Source organism: Oncorhynchus keta, chromosome 18, assembly GCF_023373465.1.
Source record: "Oncorhynchus keta strain PuntledgeMale-10-30-2019 chromosome 18, Oket_V2, whole genome shotgun sequence".
NCBI lineage: Eukaryota > Metazoa > Chordata > Actinopteri > Salmoniformes > Salmonidae > Oncorhynchus > Oncorhynchus keta.
Window position 1 is genome coordinate 14,836,961 of NC_068438.1, and position 25,706 is coordinate 14,862,666.

The 25,706-nt window shown below is 42.0% G+C and overlaps 1 protein-coding gene and 1 long non-coding RNA gene across 27 annotated transcripts; one reads left to right on the top strand and one right to left on the bottom strand.

The window, feature by feature from the left end:
- Positions 1 to 1,722: 1,722 nt before the first annotated feature.
- On the top strand, positions 1,723 to 22,759 carry LOC127908640 (uncharacterized). 3 transcript variants are annotated; one of them, XR_008067858.1, is made up of 3 exons: positions 1,723 to 2,502; positions 11,477 to 11,527; positions 20,550 to 22,759. It is a non-coding gene; the product is annotated as an uncharacterized LOC127908640 (long non-coding RNA). The 3 variants fall into 3 exon arrangements; XR_008067859.1 differs by lacking the exon at positions 1,723 to 2,502 and adding an exon at positions 9,322 to 10,261; XR_008067857.1 differs by lacking the exon at positions 1,723 to 2,502 and having other exon boundaries at positions 9,322 to 11,527.
- Positions 13,912 to 16,675, bottom strand: LOC127908637 (spermidine/spermine N(1)-acetyltransferase-like protein 1). 24 transcript variants are annotated; one of them, XM_052467481.1, is made up of 6 exons: positions 15,469 to 16,675; positions 15,019 to 15,108; positions 14,839 to 14,928; positions 14,569 to 14,793; positions 14,209 to 14,478; positions 13,912 to 14,163 (listed from the first exon to the last, which is right to left on the bottom strand). In XM_052467481.1, exons 1-6 carry the CDS (start codon positions 15,622 to 15,624, stop codon positions 14,065 to 14,067), a joined length of 930 nt encoding a protein of 309 aa, XP_052323441.1. In that variant the 5' UTR covers positions 15,625 to 16,675; the 3' UTR covers positions 13,912 to 14,064. The 24 variants fall into 24 exon arrangements, with proteins under 24 accessions (XP_052323441.1, XP_052323442.1, XP_052323438.1 ...); XM_052467482.1 differs by having other exon boundaries at positions 15,019 to 15,063; positions 15,424 to 16,675; XM_052467478.1 differs by having other exon boundaries at positions 15,424 to 16,675.
- Positions 22,760 to 25,706: the final 2,947 nt, after the last annotated feature.

Consider the following 25,706-nt stretch of genomic DNA (forward strand, 5'->3'; position numbering starts at 1 on the left):
CCCAGATAACAATCATATACTCATGAGGATAATTTTAGACTATACTAATCAATACCAACTCATGCTAATTGACATCTCTGGGGTGAGCGATTGTGGCTTGGAAAACTTTTGGCGCTGCTGTGCGTTGTGGAAGAGTAAGAGACTGAGCGACTGGGCTGGCTGAGGTGTGGATTAATGCAAGGCATTGGTGGAGGGCTGCCGCAGTAGTGCGTGAGTGGAATATCAGAGAGAGAGGGGAGAAGAGGGAGAGGGAGAAAATTTGCAAAGGGTGAGACACAGTGTCTTCTTACAGTAAATGAACACTCATAGGCTGCATGCACTCAGCGCTTATTTATTTCAATGCACATGGAACAGCGTTTCCCCCCACCCTTCATTACAATTGAGCAGAATACTGTGAATGCTGATTGCTGGTTCACGTTTGTTTTGAATGGGTATTCTTCAGTGTGTTCTGTTGTTGTCATAGAATTAGGAATGAGTCATTTAATAGGATCTATGTGGTTGGTGTGCTCTATTTGGTGGCTGTGTGTGAATCCCCTCCAGGAATCCCCTCTATCTGACAGCCCGGGCCGGGGTTACGCCCATGTCAGGGTGTCAGCCTCAGGTTATTGAAGGGGAAGTGGAGACTAGGATTTAGAGAAGTCAGTTCCCACAGTCGGTAACACTTTATTTTACGCCTACAGGTATAACGAATTACAATATGGTTGTAATGGTTGTAATGCATTATAAGACTTGTTATAAGCATACATGACGCCCTTAGTGTCTTATTATCATCTCATAATGATCCTGACTAAATACCAGCCATTGTAGAAATGTGGATACATAGATAGACATTATAAGCCTTGTTATAACACATGTTAATGACTCATGCACACTAATAACAAGTTAACAAGCATTATACCGGCAGTTAAATGTTACCCCAGTCACTTAACTGTTGTTTGTGTGTGTGTGTGTGTGTGTGTGTGTGTGTGTGTGTGTGTGTGTGTGTGTGTGTGTGTGTGTGTGTGTGTGTGTGTGTGTGTGTGTGTGTGTGTGTGTGTGTGTGTGTGTGTGTGTGTGTGGGTGCGGGTGCGTGCGGGTGTGTGTGTTTTATCTCCATGCTTGCGTTTGTGCTGTCTGAACACTGAAAGTGATAGCCCACCCTCTATCACTATCAGTGTTCAGTGCAGAGCAGCTAATACTTTATGCCATCATTGTTTTTCCTGACGGCTATTTTGGGTTTGTCGCTCTTTGCACACGCAATGCGTTGTGCATTGCTCAGTGCTATGTTTATTCACCTCAGATTGTTAGATGTGCTACGACATGGATGTAATCCAGTGATATACTGTACAGCACAGTGACAGGGGGACACAGAAACTATAACCTGAACCATACTGTATCAATGTACTGTATGGGAGCTCAAATTCAAGTACACACACACATGGTCAATAGATATCGGCAGTGTGTGCCAAGCTCCCAAAATGACTTCTTATTTTCTATAAATCCAGGGCCTAGGCAAACTGCAGATTGGGTATTTATTTTTGGTGCAGGGAAGTCTTTCAAGAAGTGTGTGTGCATGTATGTGTGTGCCTGTGCGCATGTGCGTGTGTGTGTGTGTGCGCATGTGTGTGTGTGCATGTATGTGTGTGCCTGTGCGCATGTGCGTGTGTGTGTGTGTGTGCGCATGTGTGTGTGTGCATGTGTGTGTGCGCGTGTGTATGCTTATGCTTGTGTGGTTGTGTGAGTGTCCATGCTTGTGTGTGTGTTTGTTGGGAGGTGTGGGGTGTATGCGTGGGGGGAGAGAGCTAGCAGTAGGAGGACTGTGGTGTACCTGGACTCTCTCTCTCCAGCTGGGGAAGAGAAGTGTTAACGGAAGGGGCGAGGTTAAAGGGGTGAAGGGGCTGGTGCACAACTCCATTTTCCCTTTCGACGAATTTCCACAGTCTCTTCTTTCTTTCGCTTTTATTCAACAGAGTGAGTCAGTGAAAGAGAGCAATAGAGAGCAATAGAGAGAGAGAGAGAGAGAGAGAGAGAGAGAGAGAGAGAGAGAGAGAGAGAGAGATAGATAGAGAGAGTGAAAGAGAGAGAATCAAGACCATTTTTTTAAGAGTCGATCTTGGCTTTCTTACAAACAGATGTTGCCTGTCATTTGGCCGTTAAGCAGGCACCCGGTTAGAAGAGTACAGAGGTTTTACTGCCTGAAAATATTAGTTCTTTCTTATTTGTCGTTTCATTATCATGATGAAAATCGAACTCTTATAAACACGGAAATCTGTCTTTCTATTTCATTTTTTTTTCGTCTTTTAGTTCTCTCTGTCCGCTTTCCTTTCCTTCCTCTTCCTTCCTCTCTCTCTGCCTATTTTTCTTTGTCTCACTCTTTCTCTCTTTTCTATTGCCTTTTTGATGGGTTCGTTAGTTGCATGTTTGTGTTTTGTTTCCTTGTGGGCCACAGTGAACCTTCTGCCAAGTGCTGTAGGCGCCCTGAGTAGAGAGAGAAAACATTTGGAAACAATAAAAAGACAATCGGTAAGTCATTATTAACCTGCTTTCAAGCTCACTGGTGCTTCTTCCTCATCTTCCAGCTCTCTCTCTAATAGTTTCTCCAACTTCACAGTTTCAACCGTCAATATAACTTTCTCTTTTTGTGCTGTTTACACTTTTCAGTGCAGCCATAGGGCCTACCTGTACCTACAGTTCCTGGCTGTGCGTTTTGTTTGCATTTCTAGGCATTACGAGGTGCTAATGACGTGTCGCATACCTACCTCTCTTTTAATCTCCCTGCGTTTCAGATTGTCTCCGTGTTGTTGTGTTTGCTTGCTGTCGAGCGACGGTGCTGGTGGCTGTAGTGATCCCTGGCTCTGTGCTCTGTTCTGTCTCTCTGAGAGTGTGTTCGCGGTAACACCCTGGTGTATTTAACCTCTCCACCCCCATGCAGGGGCGAGGGGCTCTGCTCCACTGGGTCTGATGCTAGGGCTTCTAGGGTGTGGTTGGCCCCCACTGCCCCTTTTGTCCCACTATTCTCAAGGTGTCTTTTAACTTCTTGGCACAGCCCCACTAAAATCATTTGAGGAACTAGGCAGCAGCTTCAAAGTCAAATCTGTTGATTTCAACTCAAGTTGAGGGAAACAAGGAGGAAACCAACTTTGGGCTCTGAAAGTTCAATTTAACTTATGTTTTCTTCTTTTTTAGGCCACTTGTCACTTCACAGCAACCCATACAGGATTATCTGCTAAAATATCTATCATACATCTTCATTTTGATCAATCACATTTTTTTTGCATATTATATTTGTATCTATGAAGAAGTGGATGAATTATCTTAACAACCTCAGAACGGTAGAAATTCAATCCACATTGCAACTTGAAGAATTTCTCTTTTGGTTTGTTAACTACATACTAGCAACGCTTACAGTATATTTATTCAATGTGATTTGTGTAGGAGGTAGACACATTGGTCAACACACTGATACACCTGGAGTGAGGCATTTTAGTCTTAAGCTTTGTAGTGTTCGTGTGATTTAATGAATAACTCTTGCCTGGGGATGTGCTCTCACTGTTGTGAGCAGGCCAGTGAAACAAACAGCAGAATGGTTTGTGGGACTCAAGATCTAAAAAAAAAAAACAAGCAATGAAATATCATAAATATGGACATTGGAGATGCTTGCAGTTTAGCCGTCTTTTTGAAATATAATGTAAATTAAACACAAACAGCAGTACCTCTTTGAAGGTTTTTTTTTATTGCAGCAACACTATTTTGTCTTCCTCCACTTAGTTCCGTTAACAACTAAACACTGAGGAAGGCAACGTTTATTATCTCCAAATGATGGAAATGATTGTGAAACACAACCTTGTTCACAATTGCAACAACATGTCAAGTAAAACATCAAAAATATCTATTGATATCTATTGATATTTTGATTTACTATGTTCATTCTCTGCCCATGTTAGGATGGGGACAACTCAAATCTGCAGATTGTATAGCTTATATTAGGTTGGGAGTGTCCAATTTGATGAGATATTTTATCGTTTGGAGTAAAAGCAATGTATTTGTAGTAAATCTTCAGTGCCCACGAGAGATGTGTTACTCTGTTGTTTTGCATGTTTTATTGCAGTCACTACAATTGAATTGAGTTACTTTGATTGCTAGGTTAGACATGATTCTCTGGGAAAGACACTGAACACGAGGTTTTTGAGAGTACATCTATATGCCCAAATACTTGTTTGAACAATTAGTCTGAGTTGTAGTTATCTTATGTGCATCTTCAGGTTTTAGAGTTGTATGAAAACAGACCATTCGAATATATGGCTAGAAATATAAACTAGTTCAACAGTTTACAGCAAAGGGGGAGTGGATTTTTGAGGAGTTGGACTTTTCCAAACAGGAGATAAAACAGAGTTACAATCACTGATTGTAAGCCTTAGTGCTATCTGGGATCAGTTTTAGTGATAATACTGATCTGTGTGCTTGCAGTTGAAGAAGGAAAATGAATGATGTTTTATCAGATTGGGTTAGAACAACGGTCATGTTTTTCATCGTGCGTAAAGTATCTATTTCTGAATTAGTGGTTTGGAGTGCTTTGATAATCTATTCATAGCATAGTTAATTCCTGTACATATATTTTTTCAGTTCAGCACTCAAAACGTAAGCCCAGAGTGACACTTGAGCAATATGTCATTTTTTCACTATCAATGCAGCTAGTATGAAAACCTCAGCTGAAGCAAATGTGTTCAAAAGTAATCATTGACAAAGAGATATTGAGTATTATAATAGTTTACTTAGAATTGACTGTAACTGTAAATCATATAGGATTTAGTGTGATTAGACTTTTCTAAGTAATTATTTTTCCAAATGATGGAGCAGCCTTACTGTTTCCGAACGCATATCTTCTACGCTACATAATCAACTTGTCATTGGGAACACTGATAATCTATGTCATAATATTCTCGTAAACTAACAGGGGAGACTATATTCACTTAAGTCACTATTAGTAACCTCCTCCCTAACAACTGCAAATATAATTTATTGTAATTGCCATGACACCGCTGCAAGATAATGTTAAAACATAGTTAATAGAAACATCTGTCATATTTTTGGGGAATACACCGAGCACTGCTCAACATTAAATACATGAAATACTGGATGATAAAACAATTTGCATATCACCTTTTGTCATTAATAAATTAATCTGTTAACTTGTGTTATTATTCTTATTGCCTCAAGGTATATGACTAGATTTACTCCTTGTGGATACAATTACTCACCATATCAAGCTTATCTGTGAGAATATATAATAAGTGGTTTCATCATGTTATTAGGTATTACAGTAGATGGACCCAACGAATGGTTGGAAGAAACCTGCCCACAGCCACAAACCCGTAGATCCGAACTTGTGCTAACTGACCTCACAAGCTTGTTTCTATAGGTCTCTGTCTGTGTGGCCCATGCAGCTGACCTTCACCCAAACTGTTGCACTCTTGAATCCATGGATATTAGTGTTAACCAATAGGACGGCATACATGAAGATCGTTCTTCAATACTATACCGTTCCAGGCACTAAAAGGCTATTAGGTATGGTGGAATGTCTCTCCTCTACTCAATTTAAATATTGGCAATTTAGCAGATTCGTTTGCAGACGTTTTTATCCAAAGCAGCTTAAAGTTGACAGTGACCCAGTAGGCTACATTTAGTACATGTTATTGTGAGCCGTGCAGGAATCGAACCAACAACCCTGGCATTGCCAGCAGCACCATGCTCTAACCCACTGATCCATTGGAACCACAATTTGCAACTCACTGTCATCGCTGTCCCCAAGACCCCTGCTACCCAGTGACTCCAGACTGCTTGCTCCCAGGCTGAGGTAGTAGGTTGTATAGTTGAGAATTACACCCCGGGAGATAACTGTACAACCTCCTAGCTTTCCCTGTGGTATGCACAACTTTCCCTGTGGTATGCACAACTTTCCTTGTGGTATGCACAACTTTCCCTGTGGTATGCACAACTTCCCCTGTGGTATGCACAACTTTCCCTGTGGTATGCACAACTTTCCCTGTGGTATGCACAACTCCTGCCCACTGGGCAGCAAAATGCAAGGAGCCAACAACCTGATGACTCGGCATCTCCAAACCTCAAACTGAGAGGTCGGGTTGAGAGAAACAAGTTTGGAAGTTTCCTCTTGTTAAACCCAGGTTTTCTTTTAAAAAAGTGCCCTAGTATTGGTCCCACTTTATTTATGAAGAGTTTATAACGGTTTTGTAGAGTGTATTCATAGTTTATTGATGGCGAAGGGATCCTTTATTGAGAGATTATAAATCAGTAATAAACAGATATAACTTGGTTGAAATTGTAGAATGGTGATTTATGGTATAGCTGAGACAAGCAGTGATGTGTGAGCCGAAACACTCTGGCAAACGGAACAGTCTATAAACTAATTAGAAACCCTTTAGATAGGATACCTTCATGTAAAGCCTTACCAACTGTTTTGGTTGAACCATGATGACTTCATTAGGTCTGTCTCAGACAACTTGATAAAGCCGCCAGGAGTGGACGGTCAAGAAATGGAAGACTCTTGATAATTCATCTTATTCCTTTGAGTGTCTTGAATATCTCTATCATCTGTCTGTTCACAGGGCTCAGAGATCCACTCTGTCTAATAAATGACTAACTAGTAGGCTCTAGAAGAGTTCCAGTTGAGGTTCGAATCCCTTTTTTAGAAACATTATTTCATCGTTTCGTTTGTTATTACTGTAAGAAACTTGAAAGTGAGTGCGTTTAGATGTGCCATCATCTCCTCTTCCACATATTTTCATACCCGTCAACTCTCTGAGAGAGTACAACAGATGAGCAACACAGTCAACAGAAATGCTCCAGTACACCTCACAAAAGAATAACCAAAAACTGTTAAGAATGATTCTGGTACTACTGGTAATATAGACGTGTGTATTTGAGCCAAACATCGATGCTTAAACTGTGTAATAAACATTTACCATTCAGCTGTGATGGAAAGCCAAGCATACACGGCTTTGTTGAGGCCGGGCTCTACTGCTAATACACTCCTGTCTGAGAGTTACGAAGGACCTTTTACGTCGCCACTACCCATAAATGAAAGTACTACGCCATATTTACCTAACACATTAATGCGAAACAAAATAGGCGGTTCCCAAGATAATTGATAGAGACAGATGTGACATTGACCTTTTAGATTTGAGATAAAAGTAGTGTCATTATTTCATATGTTCATGGAATTATTTCTTATTTCCACTCCTTTACTATCTTTTTGGAGGAGATTACTGTATGTGAGAATGTATAGGTCTGTAAGAAACCTGCCGTGTAGGCTATCACCTTCTAAGAAGTGTGTGAGAGAAGCTGCACTATAATATGTGCTATTCCTTTGAAAGTTATAACAAAATCCCTGTACTGTATATATAATCTGTTGAAGCCTGCAAGCCATCTCCCCCCCTGTCTCCCAATTCAGGATTTGGAGGGTGCAGTTATTGGTTGTTGTAATAGAACAAAAGGCTGCCCCCTGTTGGTAAAACCACTGTGCTATCAGACAGTTGGATACAGGTTTAGACAGTGACTGCCAGGCAAATGAAGAGAACAATGAGACTGCATCTCAAGGTTCAGATTTATCCTAAATGCTCAGTATAGTGTATGTGTGTGTCTTACTTACCTGTGAGTGTGTGTGTGCGCGCACACACGTGAGCATGTCCGTACATGCATGCCAGCATGTGTGTGACTGTGTGTCTGTGCGTGCCTTTGTGTGTGTGTGTGCCTATGTGAATGTGTGTGGTGCATGTGCGTGTGTGTGTTTGTGTGCTTTGGGGGTGGCTGTCATGGCCTGTGTGCTGTGTAATCTCAGCCTTGATGCACTAATCCAAACCAGATCTGTGTGTGTGTGTGTGTGTGTGTGTGTGTGTGTGTGTGTGTGTGTGTGTGTGTGTGTGTGTGTGTGTGTGTGTGTGTGTGTGTGTGTGTGTGTGTGTGTGTGTGTGTGTGTGTGTGTGTGTGTGTGAGGGTCCAGAGCACAGAGGGTTGCTCTCTCGCCTCTGCTCTCCAAGTCACGTCTGTGCACGCAATCAATTTTCTCTTTTGATAATCACATGTCTTTTCAACACATTAGTTATATATATACTCTGTTCTCGAACAGGTTATGTTTTAAGGCATTTACAATGGTTCAATTCTATCGTAGCTATGTTGAAGACTTGTTCTGGTGTAAAGTGTTGTCAAGGCAAGCTACCACATTTGTAATTGTAGAAGCTACAGTAGACCAACAGATCGACAAAGATCTCTTACTTATACCCGAATCATGGATTTATGAATTAGTATTTGAATGAATGTTGTCACACAGTTCCGTAACAGACTTAGGCAATCACTGAAAATACCTCGGGGATGTGTTCATGCCAACCATATTATTTATCTGTAGGATTTGATAGGGTTGTGCTTAGTTGTCTATTTAATATTGCAACTTGTCTTTACAGCATTGCTTTTATCCATTTCAAACTTCCCTGCAGATTTTTCAATAGTGAATGTTCACCCTACTGTATGAATGGGGTGGCAGGTAGCCTAGTGGTTGGAGCGTTGGACAAGTAACTGAAAGGTTGGAAGATCGAATCCCTGAGCTGACAAGGTAAAAATCTGCTGTTCTGCACCTGAACAAGGCACTGTTCCTAGGTCGCCATTGAAAATAAGAATTTGTTCTTAACTGACTTGCCTAGTTAAATAAAATCCTCTTTTTCATTCGTCCTTCCCTTTACCCTGCCTGCTCCTAGTCCCCATAGAAATATAAAGTACCATTTCCAGAACTGCTGTTTCCAGCATCTATAAACCTGACTGACAGTATGTTGCTGTATGCTACACATCTGTTAGTGTTTAACTGTGACCGCCTCTGTACAGAATGCACCTTTGTTAAGCATTTATGAATAAAGACTTCCACAACAAATAGAAGTGCCATCTTTACTGCTTTGACAGGATACTGTCCTCCTGTGCGTGTCAGCCTGAGTGACACATGTCAATCACACTCACCAGAGCCTCCTCTGTTTCAGACACCTACCTACACAATATAGTGTTACCGTGTTGTGTTACGTGGGATTGTGTTTGTGTTGTACACTTTGGTGTATGGTATGACACTGTCCGGTTTCTTTGACAGATCTGGGTCTGTGCTGACATACTGTACGTCCTTCATTGTTTATTTCTGAAGATCTTAATGAGAATCTAAAGTAGAGCACTGCATCAACTCCAATGAGTCGTCAGCCTCCCAAGTGCAATGGCATTTTTGTTTGTCTTGTTGCTTGTATTATTCATTTTTGCATGAATTAATCAAGCCATGCTGTGTACAGACACTGTCCGTCTGTTAGTGTGTGTGTGTGTGTGTGTGTGTGTGTGTGTGTGTGTGTGTGTGTGTGTGTGTGTGTGTGTGTGTGTGTGTGTGTGTGTGTGTGTGTGTGTGTGTGTGTGTGTGTGTGTGTGTGTGTGTGTGTTTTTTTGCATGCACGTCTTTGTCAGTTTGCTGTGTGCTCTCGGCGCCTGTCAAAGCCAGTCTAATATTAGTGGCTCATTGATCGCTGGCTGTTTCTGGACGAAAAGATGGTGATAAATGAGGATAGCTCTCAAAACGCTAGCGAAAACGTAAAAGTGGTAGCATCAGGCTTTTTTTAAGTGAGAGAAAGAGAGAAAACCGTCGGCACTGAGCCTTCATTGCAGTCCAAACAGGAGAAGCCAATACAATGCACAGTCTGTGAGACAGCAGTCAAAGAGGATTGGAGATTAGTTGGCCGGAGCAGACGCGCCCAGAGAGGGAAAGATGAAGAGAGAGTGAGCAGAGAGAAATGAAGAGGGCAGTGTGGTCTAGGGAATTTTTTCTCTCCCCGTCGTTGAATTGGAACCTACATTGTGTTGTACGTCGCCAGCCTCCCCTCAGCTATATTTGTCCCTCCCCCATCATCTCTCCCTCGCTCTCTCCCCCTCTCTTTCCGCTCTCCGTATCAAAGCCTGGGGGAGCCAGTGGAGATTAAATGTAGCCTCTATAAGCCAAGCACATCATGTAGCTATGTTTCTATGACCTGCTCTCTCTTTCTGCTCTCTCTCTCCTCTCATTCTCTTTTTGAAGGATAGTGTTAATGATGTCGGGCATGTGTGAGGTAGTGAGGCAGTGAGAGAGAGAGAGACACGGAGAGGGAGGGAAAGTGAGAGAGACCGTATGAGACAGAGAGGAATACGTGCAAGAAGAAAATCAAGGAAAACAGAGGATTTGTTGACGGGAAACAGACTTGAATAAAACACTGAAAAGGTGGAAAAGTGAGAGGCGGCCGACTTTCTCATTCCCCCTCCTCATCTCCCTCCTCCTCCTCCTCCTTAGCCTCCTCCTCCTCCTCCTTCTCCTCTCTTTCTGTCTCTGTCTCTATCTGTCTCTCCGGCTGATACAGCAGAGAAGTGGGCCTCTTGTTTTAAATTATTACATCTGAGCAGGCAAATTACTGGATAATATTTCCACATTTTTTGGGAAAAGTATTTTTTCATCTCCTGCCATTCAGCAGGAATGCATGAAGACGAGAGCGGGAGACCTGGGATTCACAGTTTTCTCTTTTCCCTTCTTCCAATTTTGCATGTGTTTCTGTTCTGCACTGAGAGAGAGAGAAAGAGAGAGAGAAGGAGGGGGGTGAAATAAAATTGATCAATGTTAGCGAGGGAAGCAGAACAGCAGCAACATCCATTGATGCATTTGGTCTTTTAATTAGTTTGGATATTTTTGGGCTTTTGTGGCATATACGACAACAAACTGTTAATTTTCTTCTAACCTGAACTGGATATGAAATAGGGATATACAACTGAGTAAAGGCGGCATAGGTTAACAGCAGCGAAACAAAGTGAGTGAACGTGTGTGTGTGTGTGTGTGTGTGTGTGTGTGTGTGTGTGTGTGTGTGTGTGTGTGTGTGTGTGTGTGTGTGTGTGTGTGTGCGTGTGCGTGTGCGTGTGCGTGTGCGTGTGTGTGTGCGTGTGCGTGTGTGTGTGTGTGTGTGTGTGTGTTCCTCCTCTCCTCTCTCTCAGTGAGCCAGCAGACTGGTATGCTTCACTGGTGCTGTGGTCCTGGCTACAAGCGGTGGTAGGGCTCACTCTCATCCTCTCTTCTCACTCCCTGTTCTCTCTCCTTTTTTCATACCTGCTTTTTATCACCATCGCCATCTTTTTATTGTTATTCTGAACTTTTCCGTTCACTGAAACCCCTGGGAGTAGCCTCTCGTTTTCTCCGAGTCATTTCCCTCTCTCTTTCTGTCTGTACACGGTGGTTTCTTCATCAGCCTCACCACCCATCCTCTCTCCTCCTTCTCTTATATCTGTCCGTCGGTTCGCTTCGTCTCCCTGTCATCGACCGACACATTGCTCCCCACTCGTGCCACTTTCATCCTGTAACCGTCTGTAAAGCCTGCAAGATCTTGTCCGAAACCTTGTCGACATGAGTTTAAACCTGAGTTAGTTTCTCTCTCTCTCTTTCTCTGTCGAGCAGGTTGCAACAAGGGACAAGTGCTGGTGCCTCCTCATTACGAACCAGACCTGGGTAAGTTGATTGAAGCTGTTTTCCTGCCACTCTCTCGTTTTTTTCTCGATCTACGTAACTTATGGCTGTAGATTTAGACCGCCTGCCTCCCTTACACCTCTCTGTCTCAAACTGGTTGTGGAAGGTTCAGTGTGGATTCATATTCAACCATCCTCGTGCACATATCCAGATCATCGCTCTGCCCTCCTGATATTGAAATGAAACGAGCCACATGAATGTTTCAAGATAAACTGACTTTGTGTTCTTTTGCTTGGGTATTCTGTAAAGTAGTTTTGAGTCGGTGGTTGGTGTGCTGCTGAATCCAGGATTTCTGTCTGACCGTCCCTTAACAACTGGCAGCTGCAGCTTAGGAATAGAGAGCATGTGAACTTAAGGAACCGAGGGCTAGCTTTGGGTTTACCTGGAGCATTTTTCAAAGTGCTGTATTGTTTCACCTGGGGGGTGGGGAGAGACACAGAGAGGGACATAGGGAGAGAGAGAGAGAGAGAGAGAGAGAGAGAGAGAGAGAGAGAGAGAGAGAGAGAGAGAGAGAGAGAGAGAGAGAGAGAGAGAGAGAGAGAGAGAGAGAGAGAGAGAGAGAGAGAGAGAGAGAGAGTCGGTGGGAGGCGGGGGTCTCTCCAGAGGGAGAGCGAGAGGCAGAGGGGGGAGGGGGAGATTGGTCAATGTTGTGTCTGGCTTATGGTTGCACTTGTTGTATGTTATACAAACAGAGAGCCAGAGAAGGGGGGCATGCAATGCCGATATACCTCACGGAAGGAAGCCTTTATTTTCATGGATATCGTGTGTTTGTTTCTAGTCTATTTGGTACTCTCATGCCAGCATGATTCATTCGACTCACAGTCTGTCTGGGAGTGGAAATAGTACAACTATAAAATGTGCCTCTCGCAATCCCTGAGACCCTAACTTGTGACGTTGTGCTCTCATGTCCACGGGTTAGGCTCTCGGGAGCTGGGAGTGGTGCGCTGTCATCCCGTCTGTCGCTCTCTCTGCAAGACAAAGGCGTTTCAGACTGTCAAACGTACATAGACACACTAGATTGTCAGAGAAAGGAAATCGTCTGGAAAGAAAAGTGAAAAAAGGTTAGCTGGAATCAGGCGGCAGTGTATGTGGGGGGGTCGAAGGAATGCCGGCTCGAGGGTCATGTGACACAATGGTGGGTTGAAATCAGCTGAGGAATCTTTGTGGTGGGGTGGATGATGGAGGGGGGAACTTACGTTCAGTGAACGTTTAAGCTAACGTTACCAATCCTGCACATGTGTCTGAGGCCCACAAAAAAACTCAACTAGCCACTGAACCTGTCTGCTCTGTTATTCCTTTGTCTTTCTTCTGGCGACTGGGAAAGTATTTCTTTCTGTTTTTGTCCATGCCTTATTCTGTCTTGAGAGCAGCACAAAGTACTGTGGAGAGCGTGAACCTATAACAGCTCGGTACACCTGTGTTTGACCTCATGGAACCCTCGTCTTCATGCACACACATGCTCGCCGTGCATACACACACACAAGGTAGAGCTCTTTGTGTGCAGAGAGAGTACGTTCACAGGTGTTTGTATATCAGAAAGCCTGTATGTTAGCAGTTATTACCATGTCACATTGATTGACTGTGAGTCTGTATGCTGTTGCTGTGCTGTATCGGATATAGTCTAACGTTATTTTTTTAACGGAGCAGCTAGCAAATTCTAGTGTGTCTGCAAAATGACTTGAAATAACTGCAAGTTTGTTGGGTTTGTACTGGCTTTAGGGACAGCAAACTGAACAGCGGCACACCCAGCTTCTGATAGCAATGGGGCTAATATGCGTACAGCTAACATACATCTTTTGTTTGCGTTCTGCCCTTGACTAGACATTAATTTTACAGTCCTCATAACATTGTCTATTGTCAACCATACTTGGTGTGATTAGGCTAGCATCATGCTAATAAAAGCACTGTGGATTCTCCCTCCCTCTGTGAGCCATGCTGGAAGGGTAGAGAAACTGTGTTTCAGAACAGCGACTCCATGATAGCCTCGGCCCATCCCCTCATTGCTGCACTGGCCCATCCCCTCATTGCTGCGCTGCAGGAGTATGTTCTTCCTCTCACTGCTAACCTCTTTGTGCTGGCTGTGTAAAATGGCACCCTTTCAGGACTCCTCACCAGTGTGGCAGTGTGCGTAAGGACTTAGTGCTCCAGAACAGTAACCCTCAGTCAGAGGGTTACCTACACCGGTCGACGTGTGTGTGTGTGTGTGTGTGTGTGTGTGTGTGTGTGTGTGTGTGTGTGTGTGTGTGTGTGTGTGTGTGTGTGTGTGTGTGTGTGTGTGTGTGTGTGTGTGTGTGTGTGTGTGTGTGTGTGTGTGTGTGTGTGTGTGTGTGTGTGTGTGTGTGTGTGTGTGTGTGTGTGTGTTGCAAACCTAAACTTATTTATTCTGTACTACTGTAACTATGTATAGCAGAGATGCAATAACAACATCTGCCCCTGTGAGGTGTGTGTGTGAGTGAGTATGTGTGTGTCGTTAACTGCTTGCGCACTGCAGTGTGTGCAACCCTGGGTAACAAGCAGTCTCATCCATGTACCATGTGGCACATATAGCTCACCCCTGAGTCAGACATTCTCACCTTTAGCTTATTAACATAGCTCACCCCTGAGTCAGACATTCTCACCTTTAGCTTATTAACATAGCTCACCCCTGGGTCAGACATTCTCACCTCTAGCTTATTAACATAGCTCACCCCTGGGTCAGACATTCTCACCTCTAGCTTATTAACATAGCTCACCCCTGGGTCAGACATTCTCACCACTAGCTTATTAACATAGCTCACCCCTGGGTCAGACATTCTCACCACTAGCTTATTAACATAGCTCACCCCTGGGTCAGACATTCTCACCTCTAGCTTATTAACATAGCTCACCCCTGGGTCAGACATTCTCACCACTAGCTTATTAACATAGCTCACCCCTGGGTCAGACATTCTCACCTCTAGCTTATTAACATAGCTCACCCCTGGGTCAGACATTCTCACCACTAGCTTATTAACATAGCTCACCCCTGGGTCATACATTCTCACCACTAGCTTATTAACATAGCTCACCCCTGGGTCAGACATTCTCACCTCTAGCTTATTAACATAGCTCACCCCTGGGTCAGACATTCTCACCACTAGCTTATTAACATAGCTCACCCCTGGGTCAGACATTCTCACCTCTAGCTTATTAACATAGCTCACCCCTGGGTCAGACATTCTCACCACTAGCTTATTAACATAGCTCACCCCTGGGTCAGACATTCTCACCTCTAGATTATTAACATAGCTCACCCCTGGGTCAGACATTCTCACCACTAGCTTATTAACATAGCTCACCCCTGGGTCAGACATTCTCACCACTAGCTTATTAACATAGCTCACCCCTGGGTCAGACATTCTCACCTCTAGCTTATTAACATAGCTCACCCCTGGGTCAGACATTCTCACCTCTAGCTTATTAACATAGCTCACCCCTGGGTCAGACATTCTCACCACTAGCTTATTAACATAGCTCACCCCTGGGTCAGACATTCTCACCTCTAGCTTATTAACATAGCTCACCCCTGGGTCAGACATTCTCACCTCTAGCTTATTAACATAGCTCACCCCTGGGTCAGACATTCTCATCTCTAGCTTATTAACATTGCTCACCCCTGGGTCAGACATTCTCACCACTAGCTTATTAACATAGCTCACCTCTGGGTCAGACATTCTCACCTCTAGCTTATTAACATAGCTCACCCCTGGGTCAGACATTCTCACCTCTAGCTTATTAACATAGCTCACCCCTGGGTCAGACATTCTCACCACTAGCTTATTAACATAGCTCACCCCTGGGTCAGACATTCTCACCACTAGCTTATTAACATAGTTCACCCCTGGGTCAGACATTCTCACCACTAGCTTATTAACATAGCTCACCCCTGGGTCAGACATTCTCACCACTAGCTTATTAACATAGCTCACCCCTGGGTCAGACATTCTCACCTCTAGCTTATTAACATTGAAAGTCGAACATGTTTTAAATCTGCATTGTCGATTCACACACAATGGTTCGGTGTGGATCGAGGGGAGAGTGAAATGTGTCAAATGTAGCATTTATTTTTGCAGCAGACACTGTGTTAGGATATAGCGCTATAAGGTGTAGATTTGCACTGTAAAGGTCTAGTCTAGGTAACTGTCTCGTCTTTGAGAATTTTTTTGGGTCACGGAATAATAACGGAATAAACTGGGTTTCTATTGGAAATCTCTATTGCTCGTCTATTGCTGCTAGAGCTCTCTTCTTGCATAAAAAAGGGAAACCTATTTCGAGCCTCCGCCTCAGCCCTGTGACAAACAGTTTTATTTGTTCAGCTTGGTATGCAAACAGCAGCGCTGAGGCGTCTCGCCCCGATCCGTTGCAGTGCAGAGAGACAGAGCTGTCTGGCTACAGCTCCATTGTCGGATTGTGTCTCGCTCAGCCTCACAGCCCCAGCCTGTTGCTTCCCTACCACTGCACTGGGGTAGGAGGACATGCACGTGCGCGCATGCACACATACAGGCACACGCACACACAGGCCTGAGCCTTCTTAAGGTGGACTGGGCAGGAGGACATTCAGTGTGTGTACTGTACGTACGAACGTGTGTGTGTGTGTGTGTGTGTGTGTGTGTGTGTGTGTGTGTGTGTGTGTGTGCGTGCGTGCGTGCGTGCGTGCGTGCGTGCGTGCGTGTGAACAAAGGGTTCTGCACTAGGGCTGTTCAGGTGGCTCAGACAATGTTGATGGCTCCTTTGTATCTCGCCTGGTGACGCCTATGATACCGGGCAGAACATACTGGTACCGAGTAGCGTGTACTCGGCCAGGAGTGTCCTTTGTGCCAGCATCTTTGCTCCAGAACACGCAGGAGTTTACAGTCCCCATTCCGCAGTTTCCGCCACTCCCTGGAAACACCCTTCGGTTGCTGCAGTTCTACTTGTAGGCTATTGGTACACATGCTACACGACTCTGCATAGGCCAGTGTGGAGAAATAGGCTTGGAAATATCAATAATTGGAGAGTTGATGAGCTGTGCTGTAGAGCACTTGTGTCTAGTCTGAGAGCTGAAACAACTGGTTAACGAGACAAGATGGCGCAGGCAGCCACAAATGCATCCTTGCACTGCACTAGGATAAGTGTGACCAACTATAAGCTGCACCAAGTTTCAAGTTTTATTAGTCGTAGGTACAGGATACACATGGTATACAACAAAATGCTTACTTTCAGGTTACTTCTCGACAATACAACAACTATAAGAAATAATAAAAGATAAGAATATGAACATAAGGTAAATGGCTCAGTAGAATAACATTAAGATTTTACCCTAAAAGTAAAGCTACGAACAATGAAACCAGTTCAATCAAAAGGTGGCAAATGACTAGTACAGTTTTGTGGTATGAAGGGGAGTGGATCCTAACGCACTGGATTTGAGGATGAACATTTTGGACAGATATTTTTTTTTTCATGGACCAATAAGTAGGGTTGTCTGGCAGCAGCAGCTTAGAGTATCCTCCCAGTGCTCTCTCGCTCTCTGCAATCAGGACAGCTCAGACTTAGAATCACTCTGTTGGAGCCCAAACTCAAAGAATTACAGCAGGGAACCTTTCTTAACGTCCCTTTTAAGTGGAGGGTAATTACATTAGGGGCCTTTGTACACAAGCAGAAAACATGATGGTCTGCAAACAGAGAGATCAGCGCTGTCTCTCTCTCTCTCCCCCCTCTCTCTCTCTCTCTCTCTCTCTCTCTCTCTCTCTCTCTCTCTCTCCTCTCTCTCCCCCTCCCCCTCCCCTCTCTCTCCCCGCTCTCTCTCTCTCCCCTCCCCTCTCTCTCTCCCCCCCCTCTCTCTCTCCTCTCTCTCTCTCTCTCTCTCTCTCTCTCTCTCTCTCTCTCTCTCTCTCTCTCTCTCTCTCTCTCTCTCTCTCTCTCTCTCTCTCTCTCTCTCTCTCTCTCTCTCTCTCTCTATCTCTCTCTCGTTGTACACACACACACACACACACACACACACACACACACACACACACACACACACACACACACACACACACACACACACACACACACACACACACACACACACACACACACACACACACACACACACACACACACACGGCCCAGCTGTGTAACTAGTTTATTAGATAATGAGCAGGTAGGAGAGACAGTGTCGTCTACTTGGCCATCTGTGAGGGCACCTCCCTGTTCAGGTTAAATGAGCTTTAGGATTAAACACTCCCACCATGCTATGTGGATTAATCACTACTCAGGACTAATCAAATTAATCCAAGAGGGATATGTCACCCGTGTATGCCAACAGTCGCCACAGTCTCCTCTAACCTCATGGCACCCTATTCACTTTATAACACACTACTTTTACCTAGATGTCACCCTATTCCCCATACAGTCCCCTAATTTTGGCCAGAGTCCAGCCTGTTTCATATCTAGTGCATTCCAAAGGCTCTGGACAAAAGTGGTGCACTATATAGGGACTAAGGTGGTATATCAGATATGGCCTGTCTCCAATGTGATGTGGAGGAAGAGGGAAGGCTTTCCATCCTCTTACAGCATCTGAAGCCACACAGTGTCTCATTTAACATATTCTGGTCAAGTCAGGTCTATCAACAGCGAGAGGAGCCATGGAAATCCCCCTGCTTAGAGTCAAGAGAACGATTGGTTGATCCTCTTCTCTCCTTCTCTTTGTTCTCTTTTTCTCTTTCTTTCTTTTCCTTTTTCTTTCTGTCTGCTGATTGCTTCCCTCCTCTCTCTCTTTGTCTTTTTCTCCCTCTCTCTCTCTCTCTCTCTCTCTCTCTCTCTCTCTCTCTCTCTCTCTCTCTCTCTCTCTCTCTCATTCTCTTTCTTTCTCTCCTTTTTCTCACAGGCACAGATACAGACCCAAACACACAGACAGACAAATACACACAACCAACATTCTCCAGTCTCTCAGGTTTAACCCTGAGAGGGGCATGTGTAATTATTGTGATTAATGGATAATCTATGATAGGCTTTATCTTTGGATTCATCTACACAGGTGCATTCCCCTATGGCTGTCCCAAAGAATAACCCTTCTGTACAAAATATAGCCACTATCTTGTGTGTAAGCACTCGTTCTATTCATGATCTGAGCTACTGTTTTATCTGTTGCAGATTTCACTAAGTCGATCTCAAACCATATCCTTTATCATAGAAACAAGTATGGTTTAGATTAGCACCCAGTCTGAATTGCCCTTATTGAAATCGTTCAGATCTTTATTTTTGAATCATTCCCAAAAATGTCTTCAATTGACCTGGTAAACTATACATGTGAAGATCTGTTTAGAAACACTCCTAAAAACCATTCTCGGGTACTTTGTTAACCATTAGTAAACATATCATGTGTGTGTAAACCATGAACGATAACTTTACTTACAGCCAGAGTGTATAATGCTTCATCACTTGTTCTAAGAATAATGAGCCCTAGGGCCCTGTTTAGCGCAATTATTTGACATGCCTGGATTTGAACATTTATTTAAAGCTTTTTCATCAAACTGTCCCATTTTATTTTTTATGTCAGATTGTCTGGATAATGCCTTATTATAATATTTATAATATGCTATGTATTTAATATGCTGTAAAAAACTTTTTTTTTAAATACAGACAAAAACAAATCAGTTATTTGGGTCAGAATAGCTTACTATTGTTTAATAGAGTAACAACGACCTACAAATGTTCAGCAAATCATTAACACGTGATTTATAAATGATCTATAAATGGCTTTTAAATTAACGTTATTATAAAGTGTTAGCATCATTTGCCCAGCAAATACAATACACAAATTCCCCTTTTTGATGAGAAAGAAAGCTGTTTATTACTGAGAATGTGGGATGAATGTCTCCTGTGTTATTGTAGTAGAACTGACAGAAAATAAGACATTTTAAAGCTCCATGTTTTATGATCAATTATAACTAGCTATGAGATCAAATCAAATGTATGTATTTATTTACCAATATGAATGGTTAAAAATGAAGGCATAAGCTACGAATGTGTACCTCATGATGCTGTTAATCGGTACGGCTGTTTTTTAGTCTGCTGCTGTGCTTTTGTTACACAGTTTTTCCATACACAATTAATAGGAGTTGGCAAGTGGCCCCTTTTCTCAGTTCTTTAAAGAGAAATCCCACATGCCACGCCAACGGTGAGAACAAGGTTCTGACATCTCTGTCTCACACATATTAGGTGCACAATTGTCCCAGCGTCGCCCGGGTTTGGCCGGTGTAGGCCATCATTGTAAATACGAATTTGTTCTTAACTGACTTGCCTCGTTAAGTAAAGGTTACATAGGTGTGTGTGGGTGTTTTAAATAGGGCTGTCAAAGTTAACATTTATGTTATTTTGGTCATTTAGCAGACGCTCTTATCAAGAGCAACTAGGGTTTAAGTGCCTTGCTCAAGGGCACACATCGACAGATTTTTCACCTAGTCAGTTCAGGGATTCGAACCAGTAACCTTTCAGTTACTGGCCCAATGATCATAACCATCAGGCTACCTGCCGCTCTAACACATTAACAACGAGTTAACGTGGGATATCTTTGATGCCATTAATTCTTTGACGCCGTAAATCACATCTCCATTTCTTCACCTCACAGATCCCTTTAAGCACACGTGTTTCCGCATGGACCCTTTTAAGTGCAACACACAAAACACCGTGTGCAGTCAGTCTCTGTAGAGGTGTCTGTCTCTATTGTGGTGCTTAAACATCCACTAGCCTCTTGATTCAACTAATTTCCCGCAATGATTTTAATCAGAACAGGACATCCATTCCATTTCGCTACTGTTTTTGTTGTAGTTCTTAGGTCAAAAGATGTAAATAAATGATCCCAATTCTAGTAGCAGCTTGTGACTAGTTAATGGATAAGTAGCCTAGGCTAGATCTAATAGCTGTATTATATATGAACTCAGACCTGGCTGACCCATTGTTATTGTGGAATTCATACAATTGTTGGACAGGTTTAAAAGCTCTTTGTTCTTTGTATCCATAGACCCAGTCGGTATCAGATGTGGTGACCCCACTTGGTGACCCTGCCCGCCAGTGGGGAAAACAACCTGTGGTTACCATGTTGGTTCACAGCAAAAACTTGACCTTTTTCAAATGTATTTTTCTTGCTGTCTGCTTGTTTTAGTCAATTACAAAACAAAATTTAAGAAAAGTACAACATGTCTAAAGATGACTTTTCAACATTGCCTGCTCCCGAGCGTTCTCACTACTTAGAAAAACGTAATATTGTATGTTGTAGGGGTTCCCTCCTGCCCCTTTTCATGATGGTGATAGCAGCCATGTGAGTGCTAGCTAGGTAGCGACCGGAACATCAAGCGAGCCAAGACCAACAACACAAACAAAAGGACTATACTAAACAAGTTAAATGTCTTGCCTGTGATGAAATGTTTTCCACACACATAGCTACGTATAGTCTACTTGGATACCGCGTCCCCACATTTCCCACTCTCCCACTCTGGATACCCTGAAGCCTGAAGTGTGTGTATGTGCTGTGTGCAAGTGTTAAACTTCAAGAACATTGACAAGAGGCAGTAGGTCTACTTAAACATTGACAAGAGGCAGTAGGCCTACTTAAACATTGACAAGAGGCAGTAGGTCTACTTAAACATTGACAAGAGGCAGTAGGTCTACTTAAACATTGACAAGAGGCAGTAGGTCTACTTAAACATTGACAAGAGGCAGTAGGCCTACTTAAACATTGACAAGAGGCAGTAGGCCTACTTAAACATTGACAAGAGGCAGTAGGCCTACTTAAACATTGACAAGAGGCAGTAGGCCTACTTAAACATTGACAAGAGGCAGTAGGCCTACTTAAACATTGACAAGAGGCAGTAGGCCTACTTAAACATTGACAAGAGGCAGTAGGCCTACTTAAACATTGACAAGAGGCAGTAGGCCTACTTAAACATTGACAAGAGGCAGTAGGCCTACTTAAACATTGGGAGCATTAATAGCTGTATGTTACAGTGACTTTTGTGTTGTTTGTAGCGCCATTAAAACAATTCTGATGCAGATTATTTTGTGTTTCTTTCCCATACAATCAAAACATAGTATGTAACTCAACGTATAGGAAAACTGTTTATTTATGGCCAAATAAGAGCTAATTCTAAAATTGCGATTAATCGCGATTAAGGGATGCCATTGATTAAGGGATGCCATTAAGTCGATTCATTATTTTAATTATTTGACAGCCCTAGTTTTTGTTGTACCCTGGTGGGTTAGGGGAAGGGTTAACTGCATTTAAACTGCAGTGATTGATGACCCATTGACAGGGCATTATAACACTTCAACTTCAACTTTAAGATATGAAGATAGACTAGAAAAAAACAATGCCAAAATATCAAGTCAACCATGTTGATATTGTTGAAAATGTTGTTTTAATATAATTTTGAGATCGGATAGGCCTACCCATTTAGATGAGATGTTGCTACACTGAGTGTACAAAATATTAGGAACACCTGCTCTTTCCATGACATAGACTGACTAAGTAAATCCAGGTGGAAGCTATGATCCCTTATTGATGTCACTTGTTAAATCCTCTTCAATCAGTGTAGATGAAGGGGAGAAGACAGGTTAAAGAAAGATTTGTAAGCTTTGAGACAATTGAGACATGGGTTGTGTATGTGTGCCATTCAGAGGGTGAATGGGCAAGACAAAAGATGTGATTTTGAACGGGGTATGGTAGTAGGTGCCAGGCACTCCGGTTTGAGTATGTCAAAAAACTGCAATGCTCCTGGGTTTTTCACGTTCAACAGTTTCCTATGTGTATCAAAAATGGTGCACCACTCAAAGGACATCCAGCCAACTTGACACAACTGTGGGAAGCATTGGAGTCAACATGGGCCAGCATCCCTGTGGAACGCTTTCGACATCTTGTAGAGTCCATGCCCTGATGAGTTGAGGCTGTTCTGAGGGCAAAATTAGGTGCAACTCAAGAGTAGGAAGGTGTTCCTAATGTTTTGTACACTCAGTGTATACCATATTAGGCTTGGTTTATCAGGTTCTATGTGGGGGAGTTTTTAAAATATATATCTTACAGGAAACCACCTATTTATAATGATATAATTGTCTTTCACTTTTACATGTATACTTTTCAGAATATCTCACATTGATCATGTACTGCATGTAAACAAAACAATTTACAATTGCATTTGCAATGTTCCTATTTTCCAACAATAAAGATTATGAAACATGTGTCTTTCTGTTGTTTTTGCTTGAAGTTATTCTGACATTGTCTGACTTGGGAATGGAAACACTTAGGAATGGGAATGGATCTATGAGACTACATCCATTATTTCACTAGAAATACAGTATAATACCAGTGGTAATAAGGCTGGGGAATAACATGTGAACTATCCCTTTAAGTTAACACACAATGGGGATTATGGTCAAGTATATCCAAGTCTTATGATTGTGAATACAAACCTGACCATATGCATTGTAGTATACAATTGTATATGAACAAACCTTTCATCCCCAAACAGCTCATAAATAGGCTGTTTGAAGCATTAGTCTTCCGGACACAGATCAGACATTTTGTACTCTATGACAGTGTGTAGGACACGCTATTCACATCAAGCTCATACTGTATTTCAAGAGATGCCAGCTATGTACAAGAGGAGTGTGTCTTACCCCCCACCCCCCGCAGGGACGGGACAAAACAGGAAGCTGCTCTTTTGGACACACAATGGCCATAGCTGTGTCGTCCTCAGTCCTCTGCCGTCTACAAGGATTAGTCTGAAACATCATGGGAAAATAGACATCTTTGTTTCCTTCTCGTGTTGCGTCTCTGTACTGATGCCTCACTGCTTCGATGAGGGTTTGGTTGATGCCATTTTACTGAAGCTCACAGCTATAATGCTTTACTATTTCTTTATTATTATTATATGTCTTGTGTCGTGTCATAAGGCGCATATATCTGTTATATAGTCAGCATTCCCATAATCGCTGTTATTTAGTCAGGATCATTAGCAGAACAATAGGTGCTTATGACAAGTGTTGATATTAATTATAAGGTAACACTTCACTTGACACTTAGCATCATAACACTGTTATGACCCATTTATTTACCTGTTGTGACATATATTGCTTTATTTTATGGCTGGTTATGACACCAACATAAAAGTGTCAAAACCCACATTTATTGAAATGTGTTTTTCCCTGCCAGGAAGTTTAAATCCGTTGTTGTTGTTGTAAGGATTTTTTTACAGTCATGTTTTTAGTCATCATATTTTAAATAACTTGTAGAAAAGACACTTTATGACACTGTCATGAATCATTATGACCATCCGGCATCACTTTACTTGGACTAAGAAAATACACTTCATGACGCTGTCAAGAAGCATTATGACTATACTGTGTCACTTTACTTAAACAAAGAAAATACACTTTATGACACCGTCAAGAAGCATTATGACTATACTGTGTCACTTTACTTGGACTAAGAAAATACACTTTATGACACTGTCAAGAAGCATTATGACTATACTGTGTCACTTTACTTAAACAAAGAAAATACACTTTATGACACCGTCAAGAAGCATTATGACTATACTGTGTCACTTTACTTAAACAAAGAAAATACACTTTATGACACTGTCAAGAAGCATTATGACTATACTGTGTTACTTTACTTAAACAAAGAAAATACACTTTATGACACCGTCAAGAAGCATTATGACTATACTGTGTCACTTTACTTAAACACAGAAAATACACTTTATGACACTGTCAAGAAGCATTATGACTATACTGTGTCACTTTACTTAAACAAAGAAAATACACTTTATGACACTGTCAAGAAGCATTATGACTATACTGTGTCACTTTACTTAAACAAAGAAAATACACTTTATGACACCGTCAAGAAGCATTATGACTATACTGTGTCACTTTACTTAAACAAAGAAAATACACTTTATGACACTGTCAAGAAGCATTATGACTATACTGTGTCACTTTACTTAAACAAAGAAAATACACTTTATGACACTGTCAAGAAGCATTATGACTATACTGTGTCACTTTACTTGGACTAAGAAAATACACTTTATGACACCGTCAAGAAGCATTATGACTATACTGTGTCACTTTACTTAAACAAAGAAAATACACTTTATGACACTGTCAAGAAGCATTATGACTATACTGTGTCACTTTACTTAAACAAAGAAAATACACTTTATGACACTGTCAAGAAGCATTATGACTATACTGTGTTACTTTACTTAAACAAAGAAAATACACTTTATGACACCGTCAAGAAGCATTATGACTATACTGTGTCACTTTACTTAAACAAAGAAAATACACTTTATGACACTGTCAAGAAGCATTGTGACTATACTGTGTCACTTTACTTGGACTAAGAAAATACACTTTATGACACCGTCAAGAAGCATTATGACTATACTGTGTTACTTTACTTAAACAAAGAAAATACACTTTATGACACCATCAAGAAGCATTATGACTATACTGTGTCACTTTACTTAAACAAAGAAAATACACTTTATGACACCGTCAAGAAGCATTATGACTATACTGTGTCACTTTACTTGGACTAAGAAAATACACTTTATGACACTGTCAAGAAGCATTATGACTATACTGTGTCACTTTACTTGGACTAAGAAAATACACTTTATGACACCGTCAAGAAGCATTATGACTATACTGTGTCACTTTACTTAAACAAAGAAAATACACTTTATGACACCGTCAAGAAGCATTATGACTATACTGTGTCACTTTACTTAAACAAAGAAAATACACTTTATGACACCGTCAAGAAGCATTATGACTATACTGTGTCACTTTACTTGGACTAAGAAAATACACTTTATGACACCGTCAAGAAGCATTATGACTATACTGTGTCACTTTACTTGGACTAAGAAAATACACTTTATGACACTGTCAAGAAGCATTATGACTATACTGTGTCACTTTACTTAAACAAAGAAAATACACTTTATGACACCGTCAAGAAGCATTATGACTATACTGTGTCACTTTACTTGGACTAAGAAAATACACTTTATGACACCGTCAAGAAGCATTATGACTATACTGTGTCACTTTACTTGGACTAAGAAAATACACTTTATGACACCGTCAAGAAGCATTATGACTATACTGT

Bases quoted from the DNA above. Each gene is read 5' to 3' on its own strand.
- LOC127908637 (XM_052467459.1), bottom strand. From the start codon at position 15,624: ATGCTACATTTGACACATTTCACTCTCCCCTCGATCCACACCGAACCA. The intron at 14,794-14,838 runs GTGAGAATGTCT...AATAATCTAGAG, and splicing joins GCTATGTTAATAAGCTAGTG to GTGAGAATGTCTGACCCAGG. The intron at 14,164-14,208 runs GTGAGAATGTCT...AATAAGCTAAAG, and splicing joins GCTATGTTAATAAGCTAGAG to GTGAGAATGTCTGACTCAGG.